This window comes from Centruroides sculpturatus, unplaced genomic scaffold (assembly GCF_000671375.1).
Source record: "Centruroides sculpturatus isolate CEXI.00-Female unplaced genomic scaffold, Cexi_2.0 scaffold1414, whole genome shotgun sequence".
NCBI lineage: Eukaryota > Metazoa > Arthropoda > Arachnida > Scorpiones > Buthidae > Centruroides > Centruroides sculpturatus.
The window spans coordinates 26192-49973 of record NW_019385583.1 but is presented as its reverse complement, the minus strand read 5'-3'; the positions used below and the strand labels follow the sequence as shown (position 1 = coordinate 49973).

At 31.4% G+C, this 23782-nt stretch overlaps 2 protein-coding genes across 4 annotated transcripts in view; one reads left to right on the top strand and one right to left on the bottom strand.

Moving 5' to 3' along the window:
- The window catches only part of LOC111640319 (secretory carrier-associated membrane protein 1-like), a 64389-nt gene extending 55169 nt beyond the window's left edge, over positions 1 to 9220 (bottom strand). The window contains exon 1 of one of the 3 annotated variants that reach the window (XM_023386329.1): positions 8975 to 9220. In XM_023386329.1, coding sequence (XP_023242097.1) covers positions 8975 to 9031 — 57 coding nt within the window. In that variant the 5' untranslated portion in view covers positions 9032 to 9220. The remainder of the gene's footprint in view (positions 1 to 8974) is intronic. The other 2 variants (XM_023386328.1, XM_023386330.1) reach the window with 2 other exon arrangements.
- Positions 9221 to 17216: 7996 nt separating this feature from the next.
- Positions 17217 to 18926, top strand: LOC111640320. Its single transcript, XM_023386331.1, has one exon. It carries the CDS (start codon positions 17217 to 17219, stop codon positions 18924 to 18926), a length of 1710 nt encoding a protein of 569 aa, XP_023242099.1.
- The last annotated feature ends 4856 nt before the right edge of the window (positions 18927 to 23782 follow it).

Genomic DNA, 23782 nt, shown 5'->3' with positions numbered 1-23782 from the left:
ACCGCATCTAAAATAGTATAATAGAAGTGAAGTTCTTCACAGTAAGCCTTAATCCTGTCCCTCTCCCCCCGGGGGGAATATCAAAAAATCCCTTCTTAGTGTACATTCTGTTGACGTACTCTATTAAAATGCAATCAAAAATGCAAAAAACCGCATTTAAAATAGTATAAATAGAAGCAGAGTTCTTTACGGTAAGCCTTCTCCGTAAGGCTTACCGTAAAGAACTGTCCATCCCCCATGTTTAACGGAATAATATACAGCCTATGTCCATCCTGAAGTTCCATTCTAAATATTGGTGAAAAAATTTTTGAAATCAGATGAGTAGTTTTGGAGATTACCTGCTGCATCCAAACTTACATACAAACATACAAACATTACCTCTTTATTATATTAGTATAGATAAAAATTCAAAAGCATTTTAATACTTTTCAAAAATTTCAATTCAAAATTTAACCAGAAACAATTTTGTGTATCATTTATAAATGTATATAAAATTATTAATCTAATATTTTTTTGATTTATAATCTACCTATTAATTTATTTCACTTAAGAAATACACAATGTATGCAATAAACATGAATAATGAAAATTTTATAACACAGTAGTGGACCAAGTATTTGCCAGGCTTGAAAATAGAAGTGATCCGGGACTATTCTGGTCACTTATCTCTCATCTCTTCTTTCAGTGTCTACGTCACAAGCTGGTTGCTGATTGGCTAATCATTTGTTTACATCTTAAGAGATCATCTCATCTCTCCAAATGTGATTCTGGACAACTTTTTCTCTAAGATTCTCTTGTTTCTCAGAGACAAGCAGATAGTTGTCATTTGTTTCAATTTTGTTATATTTAATATGTACAACTGGATGGTACTCATACTGTACAATCATATTAGAGAACATTCTTTATCTCGGAAAAGAATATTTTGAGACAGAAGGCTTCCAATTTTTTTCCAGCGCCTTCTCGGAAACACCACTGATTTCATCTTTTTTAACAATCATGCATCAATTACTGAACTATTGAATATGATGTTAATCTCATCAGTCTCTCTAAGTATCTTTTGAAATATTACCATCTAATTTCTCCTTAACTAAGTATGTATGCTTTTCTAACTTAGGTTATTAAAGTTTTTATTTGTTAGACAATTTGACATTACAATCTGTAAAAACATTATAAAACAAAAACATATCTTTGTCAAAATTACATGTCTTATTTGAACTCATGCTTTCCTTACCATATTATCTATAATTTCATACTCTTCATTTTCAAAACTTTTACAATTTCATTGGTTAAAATTCTATGATATATGTTGCATGTGCAGATTACCCGAACATGTTTATTCAACCTAGTAGAATCTTGATGTCAACAACAAAGATGAGATCATTATGAACAACCAGAATTGCCTCTGTCTCTGAGAGACAAATTTCATCTCTCGTTTTGACGTCATTCGTCTCTGAGATAAGTGGCCAGAATACAGCTCTAATCTCTGGATTTTCTGGTTTCCTGGACACAGGCTAAATTCCTGCTTAAAGCTATGTTTTCACTGCCAATGAAAACTACCATAGATACTAAATTATATGTCTTTCATCATATTCAATCATCAAAGCATTTACATTGCAAAATTTTATATTAGAGCATACACAATTTTATCAGACAGCATTATTCTGTACTTTTATGATCAAATTGCATTTCTGTTTTAAAAAACAATATGTAGAGTAAAATGTTAATTCTTCAATATTGACAGCCAAATTTATTACTGTTATTTAAAAAAAAAATATATCAAATATCAGCACTGCAATCAGAGCTGTTAAGAAATATACATGGAGATTTCCATGCTTTTGTCTAAGAATTATGATTAAAATTATTTTTTACGTCTCAAATACTTTTGGCTACCTAATAATCTTTGTAAGGCCTCTTTCTTCAACTCATGAGATTAACTATTCTTCTATCTTGTCCAAAGAGAATTATGGAAAGTTTATATTGATTGGCCAATACCATTACAAAAATATCGAATTTTGGCTCACCTTTGAATAATAAACAATTAAGTCAAAAATGCAACAATAACGACTAGTGTGAACGTTTTAAGACATGGTCACACCTTGCGATTTCCAGTAACACAGGCAACTGCAACTGCTGTTCTCATTAACTAGTAACCCCCTTCAAAAACTAGCATGACTGCAACTGCAACTACAAATGAGTAGAACAAAAAGGTTTATTCTACTCATGCCAATTGTAAACATGCATCCAATCAGCAAACACCTTTGTGCTATGTCATACAGTGGCAGCATTGAAAATAACAAAGTGTAATGAAAGACATTCGCCGGGTGAAATAAAACTTCAAAGATGTGCATCTTCTTTAGCTATTATGGGGGTTATCCTCCCTAAAATACTTTGAAAAGTATTTGTATCCATATGAATGTATCCCGATAACCTTTGGCAACTGAAAGCCTTAATTCATTTGTCAGCTTGTGGAAGCACGATTGTTCACAATCCATGATTTTCATTTCACCAAGTTTTAACACAGCATAAACATTCTCTTATTTTTCTCTTCATGTATTCTCTCCAGCTCTAACAAAATGATCACCATTTGTTAACCATTTGGATTGAAGAGACATATACTAAATCTAAGATTTTGTGATGATCACCTTTTTTCTTTTATTCATTGCAGAAAAGGAAATGCTTGCCATTTTAATAAGAAAACAGGGTAAATTTTCGTAAATATTCTGAAGTAGAACGTGAACTGTTGGTAAACTCATAATAGTAGTAAAAAACAAGCTACTGTAATTTTATTGGTTTATTATAAGATTGCGCATTTCCAAGTTGCAATGACAACGAACAATGTGAACACAACAAGACATGTGCAACTTGCACTTGTTGCAGTTGCCTGCATGAATGGAAATTGCTAGGTATGACCACTGCTTTATAAAGACAAATGATAAAAATATCAATTTTTGTCATCTTTAGCAGCAGTGTGAATGCAACCTAAGATATAAAAAAAACAACAAAAAGTGAAGAATGAAGCTGTTTTTTACCACAATATATACCAGCAGTCACTCTAGAATTGGTATCATGCAACAAGTCACAGAATACAAATAAAGAGCAGATGCATAGCAAACCACAGTTGTAGTAAAGCCAACCAAATTCAAAATCAGCCTATTTTAAAAATAGCTGGTTTTCTAGTAATTTCAGATTTCTGAAAGCTAGATGTTTGGTTAGTATTGTATTATTATCTATATATTTGCATGATGAATAATATAATTAAAATGAACTAAATGTATAGAAATGATTGTTAGTAAATCTGTTAAGTATACATTTAAAATTTATTCTCTAATTAATTATACATGATTTATATACTAATATTTCAAGTCAATAAAAAAGTTTCAGTATATACACTGTAGTCTACTACAGTGTATATACTGAAACTTTTTTTCAATAATTTGTCATAAAATATGTAGACATATTTTATGACAAATTATTAAAAAAAATCAAAAACATATGCAAGAAATACATACTTTTTTAATTTCAAATAGCTGTACAATTTTTGAAGAACCACAGAAAATTCCTCTTTTCTGAATATAATTAATTCATTGGTCACAGCTTTTTGGATAGTGAAAATATCTACAAATTTATATTTTTTATACTTCAACTTAAAAAACAAAATTGTCCAGAGGAGAAAAATCTAATAAGAAGGATGATAAAGGATGGAGATTTTTTTTTTGTCAATGTTGACACATGCTTGCAACATTCTGAATAGACACATTATCATGTGATAAAAAAATCTCAGGACTAGAATGTGGCAGAACAAACACACCAAATATATTTCAGAAGATGATCCAGTATGTCTTTATGAAACTTTGCATTCACTTTCCAGGACAAATTCTTTGAGGATCCACTTCAAAACAAAATTTAATAACAATTCTCTGTTCACTTTCTGAATTCATGATGCAACAACAGAACAGTTTACACTAGACATTATAACTCAATCTACAGGTAAACAGACAATAGTTGCTATTACTTAATTAGTATGTTGGCAGACAGATACATTATTACACTACTGTCTAGGAAAAAAGTTGTCCTAAAACTTATGGACTGCAGCATTGACTTTACTTTTAATTTTGTTACCAACAGAAAATTTTATGACAACTACCTACTAAAACATATGCTAAACTTGATGTCATTATTAGATCATAAAATGTAAAATACATTATATATATATATATGTATGTATGTATGTATGACACAGAAATGTCCTCCAAACAGTTTCTATTCCTAATTATACAAATTAATAAAACAAAACAAAGTAACATTGTAAAGCAAGAATCATACCATCTTATCAAAGTTCCCTGTACTCTGTTAAGATGATTAACACTGATTAACTAAACATATCAGTAACATTTAGGACTGAAGAAGATACTAAAGTGAAAACGTGCATGCGTTTGTATAATTTAAAATTATAGTGCCAGCCAGATGGTTTGCAGATAACAGAACACAGATCTTAAAAATAATTCTTAAATGATAATTCATGGGTTACAAAGACAATTTCCTCAATTTTAAAATATTGCTTGCATATTTTCCATTTGATAAACAAGCATATTATTTCAAAATATTTTGTATCAATAATTTTTATAAAAATTTATATAGGAAAAATATTTTAAGCAATTCTTATTATAGTGAGAAAAATGTTTGCATGTAATTTATTTTTTAATGTTGCAATGTTTTCATTAAAATGTAAATTTGCATTCTACTAACCTATGATGTCAAATGATTGTGAATCATGTTTGTATACTAAATGACTGAAATTATTAAATGAAAAATATTCAAATTAGTAACTCTGATACTTAAAATATATATCCATGCAGAAGGAACTAAGAAAACTAAAGTGTTAGTTATTAAAACAATCCTATATTTCTGATATAAACTGAAAGCATATTACAAGTTGAGTTGATTAATTATGTAAGAGATGCTCAAATGAAACATAGACATATAAAACGTATGGAGTCACTGGTCACCATAGCAAAATTACAGTATACTGTATATGGAATACCAACAAAGTTGCATCACTACAGGAAAATTACCTCCTGCATTCACACACATCCTGACACAGTAGAAATTTGTGTATAACCTCCACATATAATAAGGAAGGCTGCTGAATAAACCATTCAATTATAGCTGCTTGGATTTTGCTGTCAGGCTAGAATTTTGGATCTTTGAGAAACTTTTTAAAGATCCAAAAACATGGAAGTTGCAAGACAACATATCAGGGCTGCATTATTTTAGATAAAGTTCTATAGCATCCAATAGTCTTTCTCTTTCTGTATGGAGGATATACATAAACTTGTACCATGTTGCGACATATGTATGAATGCAGGAGATGATTCCTACAGAAGCTATTGCAACTTATTATGCTGTGTATACTGTAATCCTGCTAGAGTGACCAGTGACGCTATATATTTTATATGTTCCAGTATGTTTCATTTGAATAACTGTTATATAAGTCAATTTAAATTTATAATTATCTCAAAAAACTAAGAAATTTAAATTTCTATTCACTACAATGTAAGAAAGAGCATAGTGACAGCAATGAAAAAATATATGAAGTAAATTATTAATTTTAATAAATATTATAAATATTCAATTAAACCTTTTTTGCAAGTAAAATTGTCAAACACTTTTTCTGCATCAATATTCATTTAACACACTGATATTCATTAAATTACAGAGAAATTACATTAGTATCATTATACAACAAGAGAGCAGCTGATTGAGTTTGAAGAAAAGTTGAGAATATAACAGTATTAGAAATCAACATATACTGTTAGTGACAAATTATTATAAAGGCACATTTTAAATTATTTTCTTTGTTTGTTATACTAGTGATATTTATAAAAAAATACCACTAGTATAAATGCTTTTGTATTATTTTTGGGCTACAATTTGAAAAAATTTTAGAGTTATAAATCATCCATCCATCTTTCCTTAATCTTGAGAATGGAGTTAGATGCAATCTGAGACCAGATTTGGAAACCTTAGGGGCAGGAGACCCCAATTAATTATATATAAACTTCCAATGTAAACCAGAAATCACATTATTTCAATTCAAAACCTTCCTCCCAAAAACAGTTAATAGAAGAGTGGTAGAACTATTGTTAAAAAAGTATGATGTACAGGAGATTGAGAGTATATTGAGAGCATATATTTTAATTAAATTAATTAAAAATATGATTAAAAATTGCAGCCCAACATTGTGACCATGTCACAATAAATATTTGCTCATTTTAACTAAGACTTCATGACAGTATGATTTCTATTTTTTCCCAATTATTATATAGAACTATTAAAAAATTAGATATATTAATTTAAAATTTGATAATCTGGAATTTTTTCAATTCCATATTACCAAAATATTCTGATAAAATGGTATTTATTGATCAACTTTAATAAAATATTCACAGCTTTAACTTCAAACAATGATAAATTACAGTTATAAAATTTTACATCATTCCCTGCAACTGACATTTAAATGATGTGTGATAAAATATTTAAATGCTAAAGTAACATTTTGCATTCTATCCAATAATAACACATCTATTTTAATATAAAAAAATAGAAAAGAATATGATGAATAAATAATAACAATTTTGTTAACTGTGGCATTAAAATATCACTTTTTAGCCACAAAGTTCTTTTAGAGAAACTATAACTGGTTATACTCCATCAGTTTTCTATTTAGTGTAATAATAATACCTCACAAGCATTTAACAGATTGAACAACAACTTACTTCTATAAAACAACCATTTGTTTATGATTGTTTTGAATCTTTTATTACTCTGGCTTAGACATACCAAGCTATAATTTACTATGTTCCTTTATTGTCTTTTATCAGAATTCTTTTGTAAATTGCACCTTTTTTTTCATATTATAGTTGTTTGAAACAAAACATCATATCATTTTAATTAAGATCACATTTATTTTTTGTCATTATCCACTTGCAATTAAAATTCATAACATTTCAATAATAAAATATAAATTCTAGCATTGGATGTTTGTGTTTTTTAAAGGACTTCTTTTATATTTTGGCGGCATGAAGCCTAAAAAGGAAGACCTGTCGCCATTAATGTGTATGTGTAGTCTAAAATGCAAAATAAATGGTGATTCCTCTTGGACAGACTTGTCTTTGATTTATTTAATAAATTCTAGCAATTTAACTTTTCTACTAAATAACTAATATGTTTAAAAAGATTTTAGAAATGATTATATTTATGAAATTTGATCATTTGAATTTGATAGTTCAATTGCAATAATTATCTCAATTACATTATGGGAAACCCAATTTCTTCAAACTGAATTTCCAAGTTTCAAATTATTTAATCAAATAACTATAAATTCATAATTATCTCTAAATAACTGTAAATGCATATTCACAACTAAATGAGCTTCAATCATCAAAATTCACAGACAGAATAGCCAAGTATAAACATGTGTTAACAATAATTTTTAAACATATTTAAATTCCTTCCATTTTTCAAAAACTCTGGAATATGTCCAAAAAGTTTTATAAAACTACATTTATAAACTTATTTAAAATTAACTTTTCCCTCCCCCCACAGACTTGAATTTTTGTAACTTCTTTTGTTTAATTTTACAATCCAAAACAACACACAATTTTTTATACTCCTCTTCAGCTTTTACAATTTTAAAAGTAAAAAAGTTGCCCAAAAAGAATTTATTATTAATTATTAACAAGTGAAATAAAAATTTTATTAACATAGAAGTGTTTTATTACAGAATTTATTAACACATATCATTGTCCTTCTATAGAATTAATTGTATCTTTTTATAATAAAATATAGGCAATTACTACAATAAATTCAGTCAATATACAAAATATCAAAATGTAATATAAGATTTAATGATGTAAAGATTAATAGTACATTCAGGTTCTCTATAAAAAATATATATATATTTTAACAATAAAGGTAAAAATAATTCAAGTGGTTGAAATGAATGCTTTCAGCTCCGACCAACTACAACAGCTACAAGATTAAATATTTTTCTCACGATAAAACAATACAACAGTAAACACTTTATTTGTCATCAATTATTGATGTAACAAATTAAACATGAAGGAATGAAAATTTAAAAAAGATGAAACTGAAAAAAACCATTACAGATAAAATAAAGAAAAGGAAAAATCAAGCTAATTCAAACTCATCACAGCGAAAAACAAAAGAATATCAAACAGGGTATCGAACACGAAGCTCAAAAAATAACAACAGACAGTAAGTATATATAAAAATCAAAGAGAAGATAGATGAAATGAAATGCCAGAAGAGAAGCCTCACATCTAGCTGCAGACAGAAAGAGAAGGAAACATTTTATTCGGCTTCACCACCACTAACAAGTAAACACAAGGGAACAAAGAAACAACAAATTAGCATTGATTTTCATTACGGGAAGAAAATCTGTCAGGAAACTAATCTAATTACACCCGTAATCGGACCGACAAGACAGAGCACTTACTACCATCCAAATATTTTCTATACACAAGACGAAAGCTTAATTTTTAATATACTTACCATACTAAAAATTCTATTTCCAAGTACTTAAAAACAGTTATTTTTTTTTTAATGTAATTGTTACATTTCTCCACAACTTGTTTGTGTAATTTATTTACTTTGGAAGGGTGTAAACAGTCTTCTTTGTCACATCTGTACAATGTTTCTAAAATACCGCACATGAAAGAGGTGAAGCAAACTAATATATCCTACATAATTACATATTTAATAGTAGTAATATGTTATTATACAATGGAGACGATCGTCATCCGTTTCTTAATGATTTTAAAGCTTAATTAAGTGATAAAATTGCCATTTTTTAAATAAAAATTTAGCCATTTTCTTATTTGGCATTGGTAAAATTTCAATGCAGACGATCGTTGTCACGTCTCTTAATGAATTTTCTTAAGATTTTACTTACCGCAAACGGATTACTGGCATATGGATCGGCAAAAGGATTACTATCGAATCCCGACATCTTCTTTATATTATAAATTAATTAAAAACTTAACGAATTTTCAGCCTTCTATACAAAAGATGTCCGTCATTACCGATTTCGCTAAGTAAGTGGTTCGAGATTAACTTTATCGAACTCTATACCGAAATGATCGTCATTTAATTAAAAAGGAATATTATTGGATAATATCAAATAATATACGATATTTTAACCAATCGTAACTAGTTTAACATTTAATATCGAAATATTGTTAGGGTCGTCTATATCATTACGCCAACGACGCATGACCCGCATTGACGTCATTTTCTAATCAAAGTTTCGGTTTATTTTTAACGTTATTATAAATTTAAATATTAATGTTATTTTTAAAAATTTAAAAGTTTTGAATTATTTACAGCGTATTAATTTTAAAATCGGTTATTAATACGTTTTATATGGTAAAAAGTTTACGTTTTGGTTAAACGCTACGTAATAGTATTAAAATATGAATCGTGGTGTCATGTTGTATGATGTAACGAAGATTGTTCTCACGGAACAAATTGCTATGTAAATAATAAGTTGTTTTTATTCAAAATAATAATTTTCCATCCGTGTCCGATAATAATAATTTTATATCGAACCATCGTTCGCTTTCGCCATAACTAACATGATGAAAATTTCGAATTAAATATTTTGTAAAATATAAAAATTTTATCCTTAAATAAATATTATTTTTATTAATTGCAATACTATAAATTTATTAGCATATTATTAATATGTTAATAAAAAATAAAATCAAGATGTCTTGTGAATGTTATTTCGAGAGGATCTAGATGGATCATATCCTCCATTTTGTGAATGTTGGAAGTAATTCACTAAATATTGGTTTCGTTTAGAGTAAGAAAGGCAAATATTTATATTTTGAAAGGCAAGAAAGATAATATAAAGACAAGAGACTTTATATTTTCTTTGAATTCTTCTAAAGAAGCAGATTATCGCTTATCGCGCTTCTGTAGAAGAGTCCGAGTTTGGTACTCATTTTACTTTTGCATGTAATACCATAATAGTTTGTTTTGTTTTCATCGACAAACTTCAATGATGAGAAAGCAAAATTAGAAATTCTTACATGATTCGACAATATAACTTTATGAAAAGTGACTTGTATAAATTTATGTCTGCTAATTTTGCTTGATAGTTTTGTTTAACAGTTTGACCGGATGGCCAGGGCGCTAAGGTATCAGCATATCTCTGGGGATTCGAGATAGAATTCAGGCGAACAACCTCAGGAATTTTTCATATGCTCGATCTCTGATCACGCGCACGACTCATTGTGGGCCTGGCTAAATTTATTATAGGCATTGGAATAAAGTCCATCTTGGTGCCTAAGGACAAAAAAAACACAAAAAAGTTCAAATTATTACTATTTTTCCCCATTATATATAGAAAAATTAGATTGAACCCATGTTTTGACTCTGTTCTGAAATCACTAAGAATCCTTTTTTTCTGTCCACTGGGTCAAGCCTAAGAAGCGATGGCGAGAAATGGAGCCCGATATATTTGAGTCAATCCATCAAATTCTTATGAAGTTTTGAAATATATTTTTAATCAGCTGTGATTTTATAATTTCTCTGTTCATTACATAATTATAGCATTTCAATCTTGCTTCTTTTATTGCCTCTGTATTGTTAGTTATTCATGCTCTGACTTCCTTATTTTTCTTATTATTTCTTTTAAATGATATTTCCATTTCTGTTCACTCCATCATTTTTCTTCTCATAAAGCCTATGTTTCTGTTTCGTGTAATAACTCAGATCTTATAAATACTACGGTTCTGTATATTTTTAAGTATATTTTCTAGTTTATTTTTGACATAATCAATTTTTTCTGTAGAAAATAACTATCTTTATTTTGATCATATTAAATCCCTTTCCAAATTATAATAAACTTTTCCTGAGTACATGTAATGCATTCGTTTTGCCAGAATAGTATACAATATTACGTCAATTTGACGTCACTTTATTAAAAAAAATATAGAAATGACGTCAAACCGACAAAAGTTATAATAAAACGAATATACCTATCTGTATTTTGGGTAGTTGATTGGTGTACGTCATTTTTACGTCACTTTTCAGTTTTATAACGAACAAATTTTAAAATGACGTCAAATTAACGTAAAAGTGTGAAAACCTCTTCAACCAAACGAACAAATTCATAATGAAATGCATACTAATTATGGTAATTATTATAAACCATCGAGACCACACTTAAGTATTTAAAATGATCTTTAGATGGCAATAAATATAAAATTTATCTCTTTTATTGGATATTTCAGAGATTATAAACGCGCGAATGAATCATTATATGATTCATCGAGTTTCCGAAACAAAAATAAAATCTAAGTACTTGATTTCTAGAGCCAAAGATTACCGTTGTTTACTTAAAATTGTCTCTTATAGAAATTTTATTATATTAAAATCTTCATTGAATTATTTTCATAACTATTGCATAATGATTTTCATTTCACTGATGTTCGAATTTCAAGAACTGATGACATTTCAAGTACTTTTGTATATGGATCCAAAGCCGGCCCTACCATTGGGCGAACGGAGCAGCCGCTCTAGGCGCTAAGTCCTAGGGGGCGCCTCAGTGGTAAAGAAAATTAAAGGGTATAAATTAGGGGCAGCCGAGGGGGGCGCCATAATAGGATCTCGCTCCATCCTGAAATTCGCCTTGGGCCGGCACTGTATGGATCATCAGTTTTTGAGGATATTTAAGGGAATTGTGGCAAAATTCTTTTCGTAAATTGCCCTGTTAGCGATATAAAACTCGTATTTTATGAAAATAATATCAAATTTTATTTAAAAAGGGATTAAACATCCCACATACTTTTGCCTGTTGAATTCAGGACCGATCAGAGGGTAATGGGGCTTGGGACAAAATACATATTGAGGTCCTATCTCAAATTGTATTATTAAAGTGAGAGAAATAGACGAAAAAAACATTGTAAAAGGGCTCCCGCTTCCCGGAACTCAGGACAATTTTTTCCTTTTGTCCTTCTCTGGACATCCTTGGTTGAGTGACATCAGTTTTTTAATTCGGACATTTAAAAGAACCTGTTTAGAGTTTTTGGACTTCGTACAAACAATCTATTTATAGATTAATTAAACACGCGAAAAAAAACTGTTTAAGAAAATCTAAGTACTAGAAATTTTGTATTTGGTAACTCTATCCTTACAATCGTCTGTCTTAACATCAAATAACGCAATATGTGTTTTACTGTTCTGATAATATTATGATCAAAGTCTACTTATTCTAGATTACTATTTAATAAAAGATAAAGATTTACACAATTAATTTAGTCACGTATCTTCTTTTGTTATAACATTTCAGCAATATTTGGATATGAAAAATTGCATAGTTTCTTTCATCGTCCTTTTAGTGATATGAAACTCGATACTTTTATATTTTATATCAAATCTTATTAAAAATATAAATTAAAATTCTGTATTATAGTACGTAGACCTCTATCTTCTTATCTAAAACACAATTATTCACAACATCTCATACAGATAACGATTTTACTATCTCCAGATTAAATACATGACTGTTTTGGTATTTCTAACGCATATAAAATAAAAGAGAAGGTTAGTAGCCAGATAGACAATGTCAATTCAATTAAATTTCTTGTTAATAACACGCTGCATTCGATGTACCGTACAATCAAATTTCAGATTGAATTGATTAATAGGAGAAATCAATGCAACACTTGGGTATTTTATATTTTCCGGCCTCTTTTAGCACGCTCATTATGGGTTCGGCCAGCCCTACAATGAGGTCGGGTGCGGAGGGAAGGGGCCCGACATATCCGGACGGATCACACCTAAAAATTTCTGGGGCTTTTTCGACTCGTCCGGATTGATCCTGGGTCTCCCAGAGCGGTAGGCTGCCACTTTGGCCACTCGGCCATCTGGTCGTCCAACACTTCGGCTATCTGTCAAGGGGGTGCGACTCGAGAAGACTTTGTACGGATAACTAATAACTATTTAGGTGTTAAACAACTTTAAAAATATGGAAAACTGACCCCTATTAAGGGGTTAAACACGTGAAGAAACTATGACTAGCTCGGCGACGACCTGTTCGGTAGTTTTATTCGCTCGATCACTGGTGGAAATCAAACTCTGATTTGCAATTCGCATTAAATTGAGTATAGTGCTAAACTGAAATATCTTTGACAATAAGAATTATATCTAGTAATGGGATTATACGTGTAAAGTATACATACAAGTCGTATAATTTGGAGATAAAAATGTCGTTTTTTAATCAAAATCGCACATTTAGCAACTGCCGAAAACAAGCAATTTAATTTTTAAATTAAAACAAGCAAGGAACTTGCTTGTTTTAATTTAATTAAAACAAGCAAGGAACTTAAATAGTTGGTATGAGTTTCCAATTACAAGTAGAATGACTTGCATCCATACTGAATAAAATCTCTAATATTTTCATAAATCTTAGTCTATTCATCTTTTTAAAGATTTCACAGAGCTACTTCACAAAATATGTTCAGGCATTGAACATACATTGAGCCTGTATGATCAATTCCTTTCTTTTATATGAGTATGATTTACAAAGAAAATCCATTCAAATATATATTTGGCGCTATTTAGGAGGGTGCAATATCGAGGTTTAAACATATTAAAATTCATCTGAAAATTAAACTTGTAACTGAGTTTACAGTCAGACTTCGATACGTGTTCTTTTATTTATGACGTTAAGATTTTAAGATATGTTTTTGTTTATTTTATAAGTAGGCCTATCTGTATGTAAGTTGATACAGTACTATCAAATTTCAAATCGTAGCGGATATTTTCCCACATTCTCTAAACTTTGTTTCTTTGTTTTACTGAGTTGACACCTTAATCGATGAAAGTGGTGATTTCAATACATCTTAACACGGAAAAATTTGTGCATTGTTTATATTTTGAGAAAGAGTAATGTCATTTATTTTACTCCATCCTCGGTTTGTCAAAATTTTCAAGTAAAATAAATAAAAATTGACACGAATCGATTACAGTCAAACCTGTCTAAAACGGACTCATTTTTACTGTAAATCAAATTTACAATCATGCCCATTACAGTTTGCAATGTAAATCGGAACCTGTACGACACGGAAACGTAAGATTTTTAGGTACCAATTTCATAACAACCTGCTAAAAGAGGAATATTTCGGCGTAACAGCAGCTAAATTCTAAAATAACTAATGCTATCTGATATAGAGCTAGTGGAAGGAACGGCGAAACTAGATCGAGGCGCCTCTCGCTGGGTAACAGAATTGCGGCTATAAAGGCAGCACCAGTGTTGTTCCACCTAGTACTTTTGTACTAATCTAGTACAGTAGAGCGTCGTTTATCCGAATCAATTGGGGACTGGGATTGTTCGGATAACTTATTTTTCGGATAACCAATTATGTACGAAAAAATATATTAATTTATCCCGTGTTGAAATTTTTCTCCGTTGCGTGTCGCTTCGCGTTGAATTTTCGTCGATGTTAAGCCTAACGAAGACTATTGTATCGTTAAAAATTATTTTTTTATTTTGTACAAACAAAATAAATATATTGAAAAATATATAAACAATAAAAAATTATACTTCAGAAGTTAATTTTGTATCGAAAACGTAAAATATTTGAGTAGCCCAAGACATAGCCAAAGATTACAGCGCCGCAGCACTGGCGAAAATTTAAATTTGTCGACTGGAATTCCTTCGGATAACCGACGTTTCGGATAACCGGCCTTCGGATAAACGACGCTCTACTGTACCTTTTTTTACTTGTTCCAGTACCAAGATGCCCAACACCATTTTCCTAGTAGTCTACTATTCATGAAATCCTAATAACTTTCCTTTCAATCTAGTACCTTTCAAAACATTCATTTTTATCTTATATTTCTATATGTTTTTACTTTACTTTGGCAACAAATAATGTTTTTATTGCTTCCTCATTCAAGTGCAGCAGTTGAACGTATTTTTTTGCAATTAAATTTAATAAAAACTAAACTACAAAATCGAGTTCTTACCGATTCCTGTAAAACACTGTTATTAGCGAAGGAGCTACTTAAAAGCAACAACGATAAAATGTTACGCTTGTAAACCATCATCTGCTTCAACCATACAAAAACATTGTAGTGAGGAAGATTCTGATGATGATGATGATGATCTTACCAATGATTTTTCAATGTGATAAATTTTAAAGTTTAGTACTTCGTGTTCATTACTTTTGTTTCAACATTTTGTTCATTCGATTGTTGTTGAGGAATAATAGCATTCTTGCAATATAAGAATTTATCCTGTATGAATTTTGTATGTTACATGTAACACTATATATATTTTAATAAATATTTTATAATAATTTGATAAATTATAAATTTATATATTATTTATAAGTATATATGTCAAAGTAATGCCTTCATTAGTCAATACAGTCACTTTTCAACTTACGACGGGGGTTCGGTTCCGCGACTTCGAACGTAAGTCAAAATGGTCGTAACTTGAGAAGTGGCTGTAGATCATTAGGGCTGAGCAGTATTAATATTCTAATATTTATTATACTCTTAATTTTGTAGAATTTAAAGGGTGGTGTGGAAGAAGTCAACTATATATCCATTGCATGGTAAATAATGAAATTTGTAACTAACCATATATATAAAGGAGTTTCAATAAGGACCATAGCAGTAGCTAATAGTATTGTATTAACAGGGAGAACTTTTACCTTCATTTCCTCAAAATACTAATTTTGCTTCTTACTCCTTTCTTCCACAGAGCTCTTAAATTCAAATATCACATCATATGCCAATTAATGTCAGATTAACAAATTAATATAAAAAAAAAGAAGAAAATTACTAAACTTTACATTAAAGAACTAAATTTAAAATAAAGCCAACTAAGGTTTTATAACGGGAGATTGAAGATTGGTTAGAATGCAACACATCATTATGTAATTAACCTCAGAAATTAAATTGCAGCCAGCCATTTCTCTTTCTTCCCAGGATATTGTTCATTCGGGACGAATAAAACTTTGTACCTGGCGGCGCAGTAATATAGGTAACACTACAACCGACCATACGACAGTTATTTTTTGACGTTTTGTGTGGCAGAAAGCTGTGGTTCGTTATCACAGGAAGAAAACAAGCACCGCATCTCAGTACGTATCCAATCCAAAGACGCATGTGTTTTCCCGAAACAGTTTTCTTTGCTTGCGTACAGGTAGCGCTCAACTCAGTTCCACTAGCTCTATAGGTTTCGCGCTCCGTCTTGTTACGAAGAATCATTATCTATATCGATTGTACTTTCATTGCCTGGAAAACAGTTATGGAGCTGTTCAGAAATTACGTAAAGCAGATATGTGTGGGTGGGTGTGCAGGTAATCGTTACGATGTGTTGCAAAGCGGTGGTGGTGTTTACAAAACTGTTACGTAATAATAATGTAACGTTTCCGTGATGGTTCTTAGTTCAATTAAGGGAATTGATCGAAGATTATGGGTTACGTAATTTATGGACGATCCCTATGACAATGCAATATCGCGTTTCTTTCCTAATTTAGAAGAGTTGGGAGTAACACCGAGAATAACAACCATCTTTTTCAGATGCTTTCGTTTTTGGGAGGCACGTGTGCTAAAACATTTTAAAATGTAGTATGTTTTTGCACAGATTGTTTCCATTTGCGCATCAAATACATGTTTTAGTATTTTCAACGTGACTTTGAATCACGAAACATTTGGAGGACGAGCAATTCAAAATTTGAATTGTAATTTTTTTTTTTTTTTTTAATTTTTCTCTAGACCTATTAACAAAACCACAAGCCTCTAAAAGTAGAAACGTATCTAAATGAAAGCTGAAAGGTGAATGGCGTCCCGCTTTAAACAGGTTTTACTATACTAATAAATGCAAATGATTGTGATAATATTTCGATTTAAAGTTGCTAACTGTGTGTTAAGATAATCTTCTATGATTTATTTTAAAAAAAGTGAATCATTTACATAATCTGGCCTAGTAGATAAAACCACTAAACGCTGATAGTTGGTATGGGTTCGCCCCTGACCAATGAGCCAGTCATGTGGAGTTTCCTAAGTTTTCTTCATATTTGTAACATCTAAATAAAAACCAGTTTCCCTCGAAAGTCCTCTTGGAAAACTTAAACAATAGAACTGCAGAGCTGTGTTATGGTGCTCACATTATGCGTAGAAATGTCGTTAGGGGTTGCCCTCAGGGCTCTGTATGTGGCCCTATCTTGTGGAATACTGTCTTTGACAACTTTTTAAGACAGAGCTTTGGCCACGTAACAATTGCTTATGCAGATGATGCAATCGTTCTTCTGGGGGGTAATTCGAGAGCTGCTCTAGAGATCTTCGGTAACGATACTTTATGTAAGATAAGCAAATGGGGTAAGGAATACAAACTTACCTTTAACATTAACAAAACGATGGGAATTGTTTTTAATAAACCTGGTAAACCGAATCTCTACCGGAGGACCCCGGTTATTAAGATGGATGGACAAAGTGTTAAAATTGTTAAATCCATCAAATATTTAGGAATCATATTAGACCATCGTTTATTATGGAATACACACATAGCATACATAACTGATCGTACTGGCAGTATATTTAATATTCTTACTGGCTTTGCTAAGAGACGCTGGGGACTTACTACCGATGCCCTTAACATCATATACAAACAAATTTTCGTACCAATAATTACATATGCTTGCGGTAGCTGGAGCCAAGATATATATAAAATTCATATAAATAGAAAACTTATATCTGCACAAAGAAAGGCGCTCATCCAGTTGACCAGAGCTTATTGCACAACCCCTAATGTCTCCATCCAAGTTCTGGCAAGATGTCCTCCTATTGATAAAATCATTGACTATACTGCAAAAATTTGGCATATCAAATGGGGACAGAATATACAAACTGATGATTACATTATTAGGGCAGAGGACGTCGAAAGACCAGTGGCTTTTAATCAATCAAGACATCCTGCCACCACAAATAATTTTGCTATTAACACCTATGATAATGCAGACTTTCATCTTTTTACAGATGGCTCTAAAACGGGTAACCGAGTAGGCTGCAGTTTTATTGCATACTGCCGTGAAGAGATATTGACTATGGAACAATATCGACTTGGTGAAAATTGCTCAAATTTCCAAGCCGAATTGTTCGCCATTCAAATGGCTGTTGCTTGGTGTAAGCATAATTATACAAACAAAAGGATTTCTGTTAATACTGATTGTTCTTCTGCCATAGCTCTGCTAAAAACCAGAAACTATCATCCGATTGCAAATCGTATACAAGATATCATAAATACATCCACTTGTCATTTCGCTATAAACTGGATTCGAGGACATCAAGGGCACTATGGAAATGAACTGGCAGACGAACTTGCAAAAGAGGCTTCTTATAAGGAGGACTTACCTGTATCTTACAAAAGAATTAGTATACAAACAATTAAAACTATCCTGTGGAAAGAAGTAATTCATGCATGGCAGCTTCAATGGAATAATATTAATAATAAAACACATGAATATATTACAGATATTACAAATTTCCTTAGTAATAAATGGTACAAGCCTACCCACCAACTCACACAAATATTAACAAATCATGGGAGATTTTATTCATACCTTTCAAGATTCAAGGGCACATCAAACTCAAGATGTCTTATATGTGATTGCAACGACAGCAGCGATCATTATATTTATACATGCCCTATGCTAGAAAATGAAAGATTGATTTTAAAACTGTTACTTGAGTCTCATGATCTCCATTGGCCACCTCCCACCTTAGAACGTCTCTTTGATCACAAAGATACCTTCGATGCCTTTGTACAACTCGTTAACATGTATTTTGTAAGGACCAGTGTACCAGCTTATTCTGGCCATTAATGGCCAACTGTTGGTTAGTAAAAATATAAATTACCCTAATATAATTATTTCGTGATTGTACTTGTAGTCTGCATTTTCTTTTGGAAGGTTTAGCATTGATACCATGGGTTCTCTATCGGCGTTTTGTCTATTTTATTTCTTTTATTATTATATATTTTACATGTTTTGTTGTATTCTCGTTAACACACTTACCCTAGTTATACTTATGTGCCCTACTCTTTTTATAATACTTGATTGGCCGTACTTGTGAAATATTTGCTTAAGGAATCTGGTTTTGACTTTGTATTACTATGCCCAAAAATATGTCACATCATTGACGAAAGACTTCAATAAACAACCAACGTATGTGATCATAGGACATCATAGATGCTGTACAACTGTGTTGAAACTCTATACAGTGTCCTTCATCGATAGGTCTAATGCACTGGTTCTTCCCTAAATAATATATGATGTTATGTATTTGTGCTCAGAAATGTGTCTCATCAATGATAAGAGACTTCAATAAATAATCAAAGTATCCATACATTGAACGTCATAGATGATGTACAACTGTGTTGAAACCTTATTTAGCGTCTTCCTTCGGCTGGTCTACTGTTCTGGCTGGACTACTACTCTGGTATAATTCCACAAACGTTGTGCAACAGTGATATTCGAGAAGAATTTGTCTGCTACATATGTGAATTAAGTGCATCTACTGGCATTGTGATTCTGTATCGGCGTTTGCTTCTCATGCATACATAAGAGGCAAATTTTGTGGATAACAGTGGTGTGCCTGGAGCTGTACCATGGCAATAAGAATCACACAAGATATACCTGGAGCTATGCTAGCAGCAAGATTTATAAGGAAGAGCAAAGGCGTTGGACAACTAATTCTGGAAAATCGTTGACAGAGGACTATATTCTAATAAGATCTGTATAAGTCTCCTGGTCTGGATTGTGCAGGAGTTTCACTTCAGCAGAAAAAAAAAAAAAAAAAAAAAAAAAACTTTTATCTAGTCTGATTCGAAAACCTCTGCTGAAACAGAATTGCCGCGTAAGATAACAAAACATATGTTCCTCGTGTAACTATATAATGTTATGACTCTGTCACATTTCCAGCAACTTTTATGTTTTAAATTTATTTTTATCTATTTATACTTATTAATGTTTTGCACGCGTGTATAACCTCATATATATAATTGTACACGCGTTAATTAATTTTATTTACGTTAATAATTAGTTATCGAAATCTTCAGTGTAAACTATGTAATTTCCTGTATATACCCGGTAATACTTAGTGGCACCGGGATATGCCATATGGCATATTGATCAATAAATATCTGTATCTGTATCTGTATCTGTCCTCTTGGAAAGCATACACAGAAAATCGTATATTTCGAGATTTATTTTCCGTTTAGCCAGGTTTCCTTTTCGTAGAGGTGCAATTTTAGGCAGATTTTAATATACAACAGTCGACCCCCCTATAACACTGTTGATTTTTCCATTTTATACAAATTCCATGTTGTACGAGTCACTTAGATTTTACAAATACGTGAGCCGTTCACAGCCCGGCACACGTATTTTTCCATTTTATATGAATTCCAACTTGGATTTCATATAAAATGGAAAAATCAACAGTGTTATAGGGGGTCGACTGTATTTAATATTAATAACAATAAGCCAATTATCAATTATATTAGCATATTGATGTATTATTTTTTAATGAATATAAATTAATGCTAATTTCTTTTGTTTGATGTTTAATTTTTGAAAATGATTAAACACAATATTGTAGCTATAACGATAAAAGAAAATGCTTGAAAAGTCATGCTTGAGTACATGAGATTAGGAAAACATTTGTATTTTAAGGTTGAATACATCTTTCGTGTCATTCATTATTAGTTTGTAATGATTATGTATCAAGTAAAATTCCAAAAAAGTAAATTTAAAAATATTAACTTGGAGAAATATCACAGGACTTTTGATTATATAGTAAATTTTAAAATATATTAAATTATATTTATAGATTATTTGTTAGAGCCTTACTAAATTTAAATATATTCTCCAACTATACCTTTGCCTATGACTATGTGAAAACAAGTCGTGCTTCCATTAGGAAGGTCCGAGATTACAATTGTTTTTTCTGTGGATAAAATTTGCTAATTAACAGAAGAAAGACACGAAATTAAGCATTTATCCTCGTCGATTCCACTATCCAATAAGATGTAGAGTTAATTAATATATTCAAAAAGAAGTTAGAGAATTTTTAACTTTTAATAGGAATAAAGGGTATTTTAGACAATCCATCATGATGGATAAGGGTTTAAAATTCATACACTATTTTCTTAACTCCTTGTAATTGCGTGCAGGTTTAATCTCTTTTCAAGTAACTATTATTATTTTGTATTTTTAAAAATGTTTTGTTGTTCAGACCACTTTGCCCGTATACATAAATAGTTTGCTTTTTAATTTCTCACAATCTTTTAGTTTTAACTAATGATGAATTAATGAAATAATCAAAAATTGAGATAATTTCAACATATATTTGAGTGACGATGACCCTGAAAAAGAAATCATAACTTAGTATCTTCCCCAATCTCAACCATTATATTCTGAATCCAAAAATGAGGATAATGAGAAAAGTTCAAATGTGAAAGGTCGGGGGTTGAGAAGATTCTCAACCCCCGACCTCAGCAACCTGGACTTAATAAAGCCTCGAATAAAGGTAGAAAACTTTTTTGCAAAAACTGAAGTTCGACTGAAATTTCGGTAAAATTTTCCTGTTAATTATACTCCTGCGTTGCTGTGAAGATGAGAAGTTGAAGAATGCAAGAGACCTTTGTCCTTTGCATCCTCCAACATTTCATCATCGTCAAAACTGATTAACTTAGCCGAATTCCTCACTGCTCCGAGAATAGCAACTGGATTCCTGATTGCTTCCGAGAATAGCAATACCTAGAAAGAATGTGTGTATTGTTTCCAACGCGTTTCATCACAGAGGAGTAAGACAGAACCGGAGATTGTTATATTCAGCAACTTCGCTTGATGCAGGTTAAATTAATGCAAAAAAGGATCAAATTCAAGTGCGTAGAGTGCAATATATTTTTGTTCATTACAGCTGATAGAAAGTGCGTTTTATTTTATCATAATTATTAAATTTATTTATCAAAAGTACAATAAAAATTAATTAATTAATAGTCAATGTAATAATAATTTTACTACTTTGAAAAATATGCGATATTTTCGAAATATTGGTTACAACAAAGTTTACAGAAGGGAAGTACTCGTATACAAATTTTACATTATAACACATTTAAATATGTTTAAAATTTATAAGAAACACACATCATAATGCTATGTCTACGGCATTTCATAAATATCTAAATTTATTCAATAATGATTTTAAAATATGTTCTAACCGCACGAAGTAGTAACTTATCAAGTAGAAAATTGTTTCCTGTATTACCGGAAACATTAAGTAATAATAAAAAGTAAAGTAAGTGTGCAGCTACGTAAATAATATATTTGAAAGTATAACAAGTCGACCATATTATGTTTTTATTACATTTGAACATATAGAACATTTTTGTATGAATATATAAACTTGGATAAAGTTCAATGCCCTGTACTTTTGAATTTGACGTGTAAAAGAGAGCGTTCGAAAACTTTACTTAATAATAACTTTAAAAAAATAAATAAACTTTATGAACATGTTCATAAAGTTTATTGTCGAGACAGTTAAGACGTCAACCTACCGCTTTGTCGAATCCTGAAATGCAACTCTGTCCCCAGGAATTTTTCACGGATTCCCTTTCTCACAACCCGACCTCCCCCATTGAGGGTCTAACCGAACTCATGATGGGCATAAAAATGTGTCCTCCCAGTATAGTATATACCCAAATATACAGACGAAGCATCTCCAACATTTTATGCAAAGGAAGCTGCGACCTGTGGCCATGCTGGAGCTCTAATCTACCCAGTAAATCGGTGACCATTACCGATTTCTCGGCGCCCGTATCACACAGCATTGCCACATCCAGCTGTTGCATGGTCCCTCTTATAATCGGGAGTCCCTTCTCAGATATATCCACACCAGCCAGACTTATTATACAGCTGGGAACAGAGTTGGCATTCATTCTGTTCCATATTTAGTTTAAATTTGAAGGTTTTCACTTAGGGCATTTCCTCGCTAGGTGATTCGGATCATTACATATGAAACATCGCCTACTCCCCGACTGCTTATTCTCTGTCTCGCACGGCTATTCTCGGCCAGTTGAGCGACAGATTCGCAGTGAACTCACTTCTGCTTCCAAACGAGCTAATCTGTCGTTTTTCTCTGCCTCGGCACTAGCGTTTTCCACCCTATCGTCGCACTAATTCTTTGGATTTTGTATAACGGAAATGGTTCTATTGTTTCCGAGGTTCCCACACTCATTTCCGACTTTTTCTTCACGTTCCGCGATATCTATAGCCTCATTTAAGGTTTTAGGTCCGCCGCGGAGGACGTGCTCTCAGAGCTGGTGATGTAGCCCTTTTATGAATCTCTTCATCACGACATTGTCACGGAGCAACTAAACTTGGTTATCTTTAGATACAGCCCCGTAAAACATGGTATTAAGTCTAATAACATAATCACATACCTTCTCTTCCCTTAATTGTCGAATGCCCAGCAGTTGGTCAAATGCGCTTTTCTCCTGGAATTCAGCCCTGTCGTACCTCTTGATTAAATTATCTTTCACATCGTCGAAAGAATGGGAATACAAGTCTTGTAAGAAGAATGTAGACAATGGTCCTCCTTTGAGTTTGGCCTGCGATATCGCAATCTTTACTTCTGGATCCCATCTGGCCAGGCGGGCAACATTGTCGACTGTTTGGAA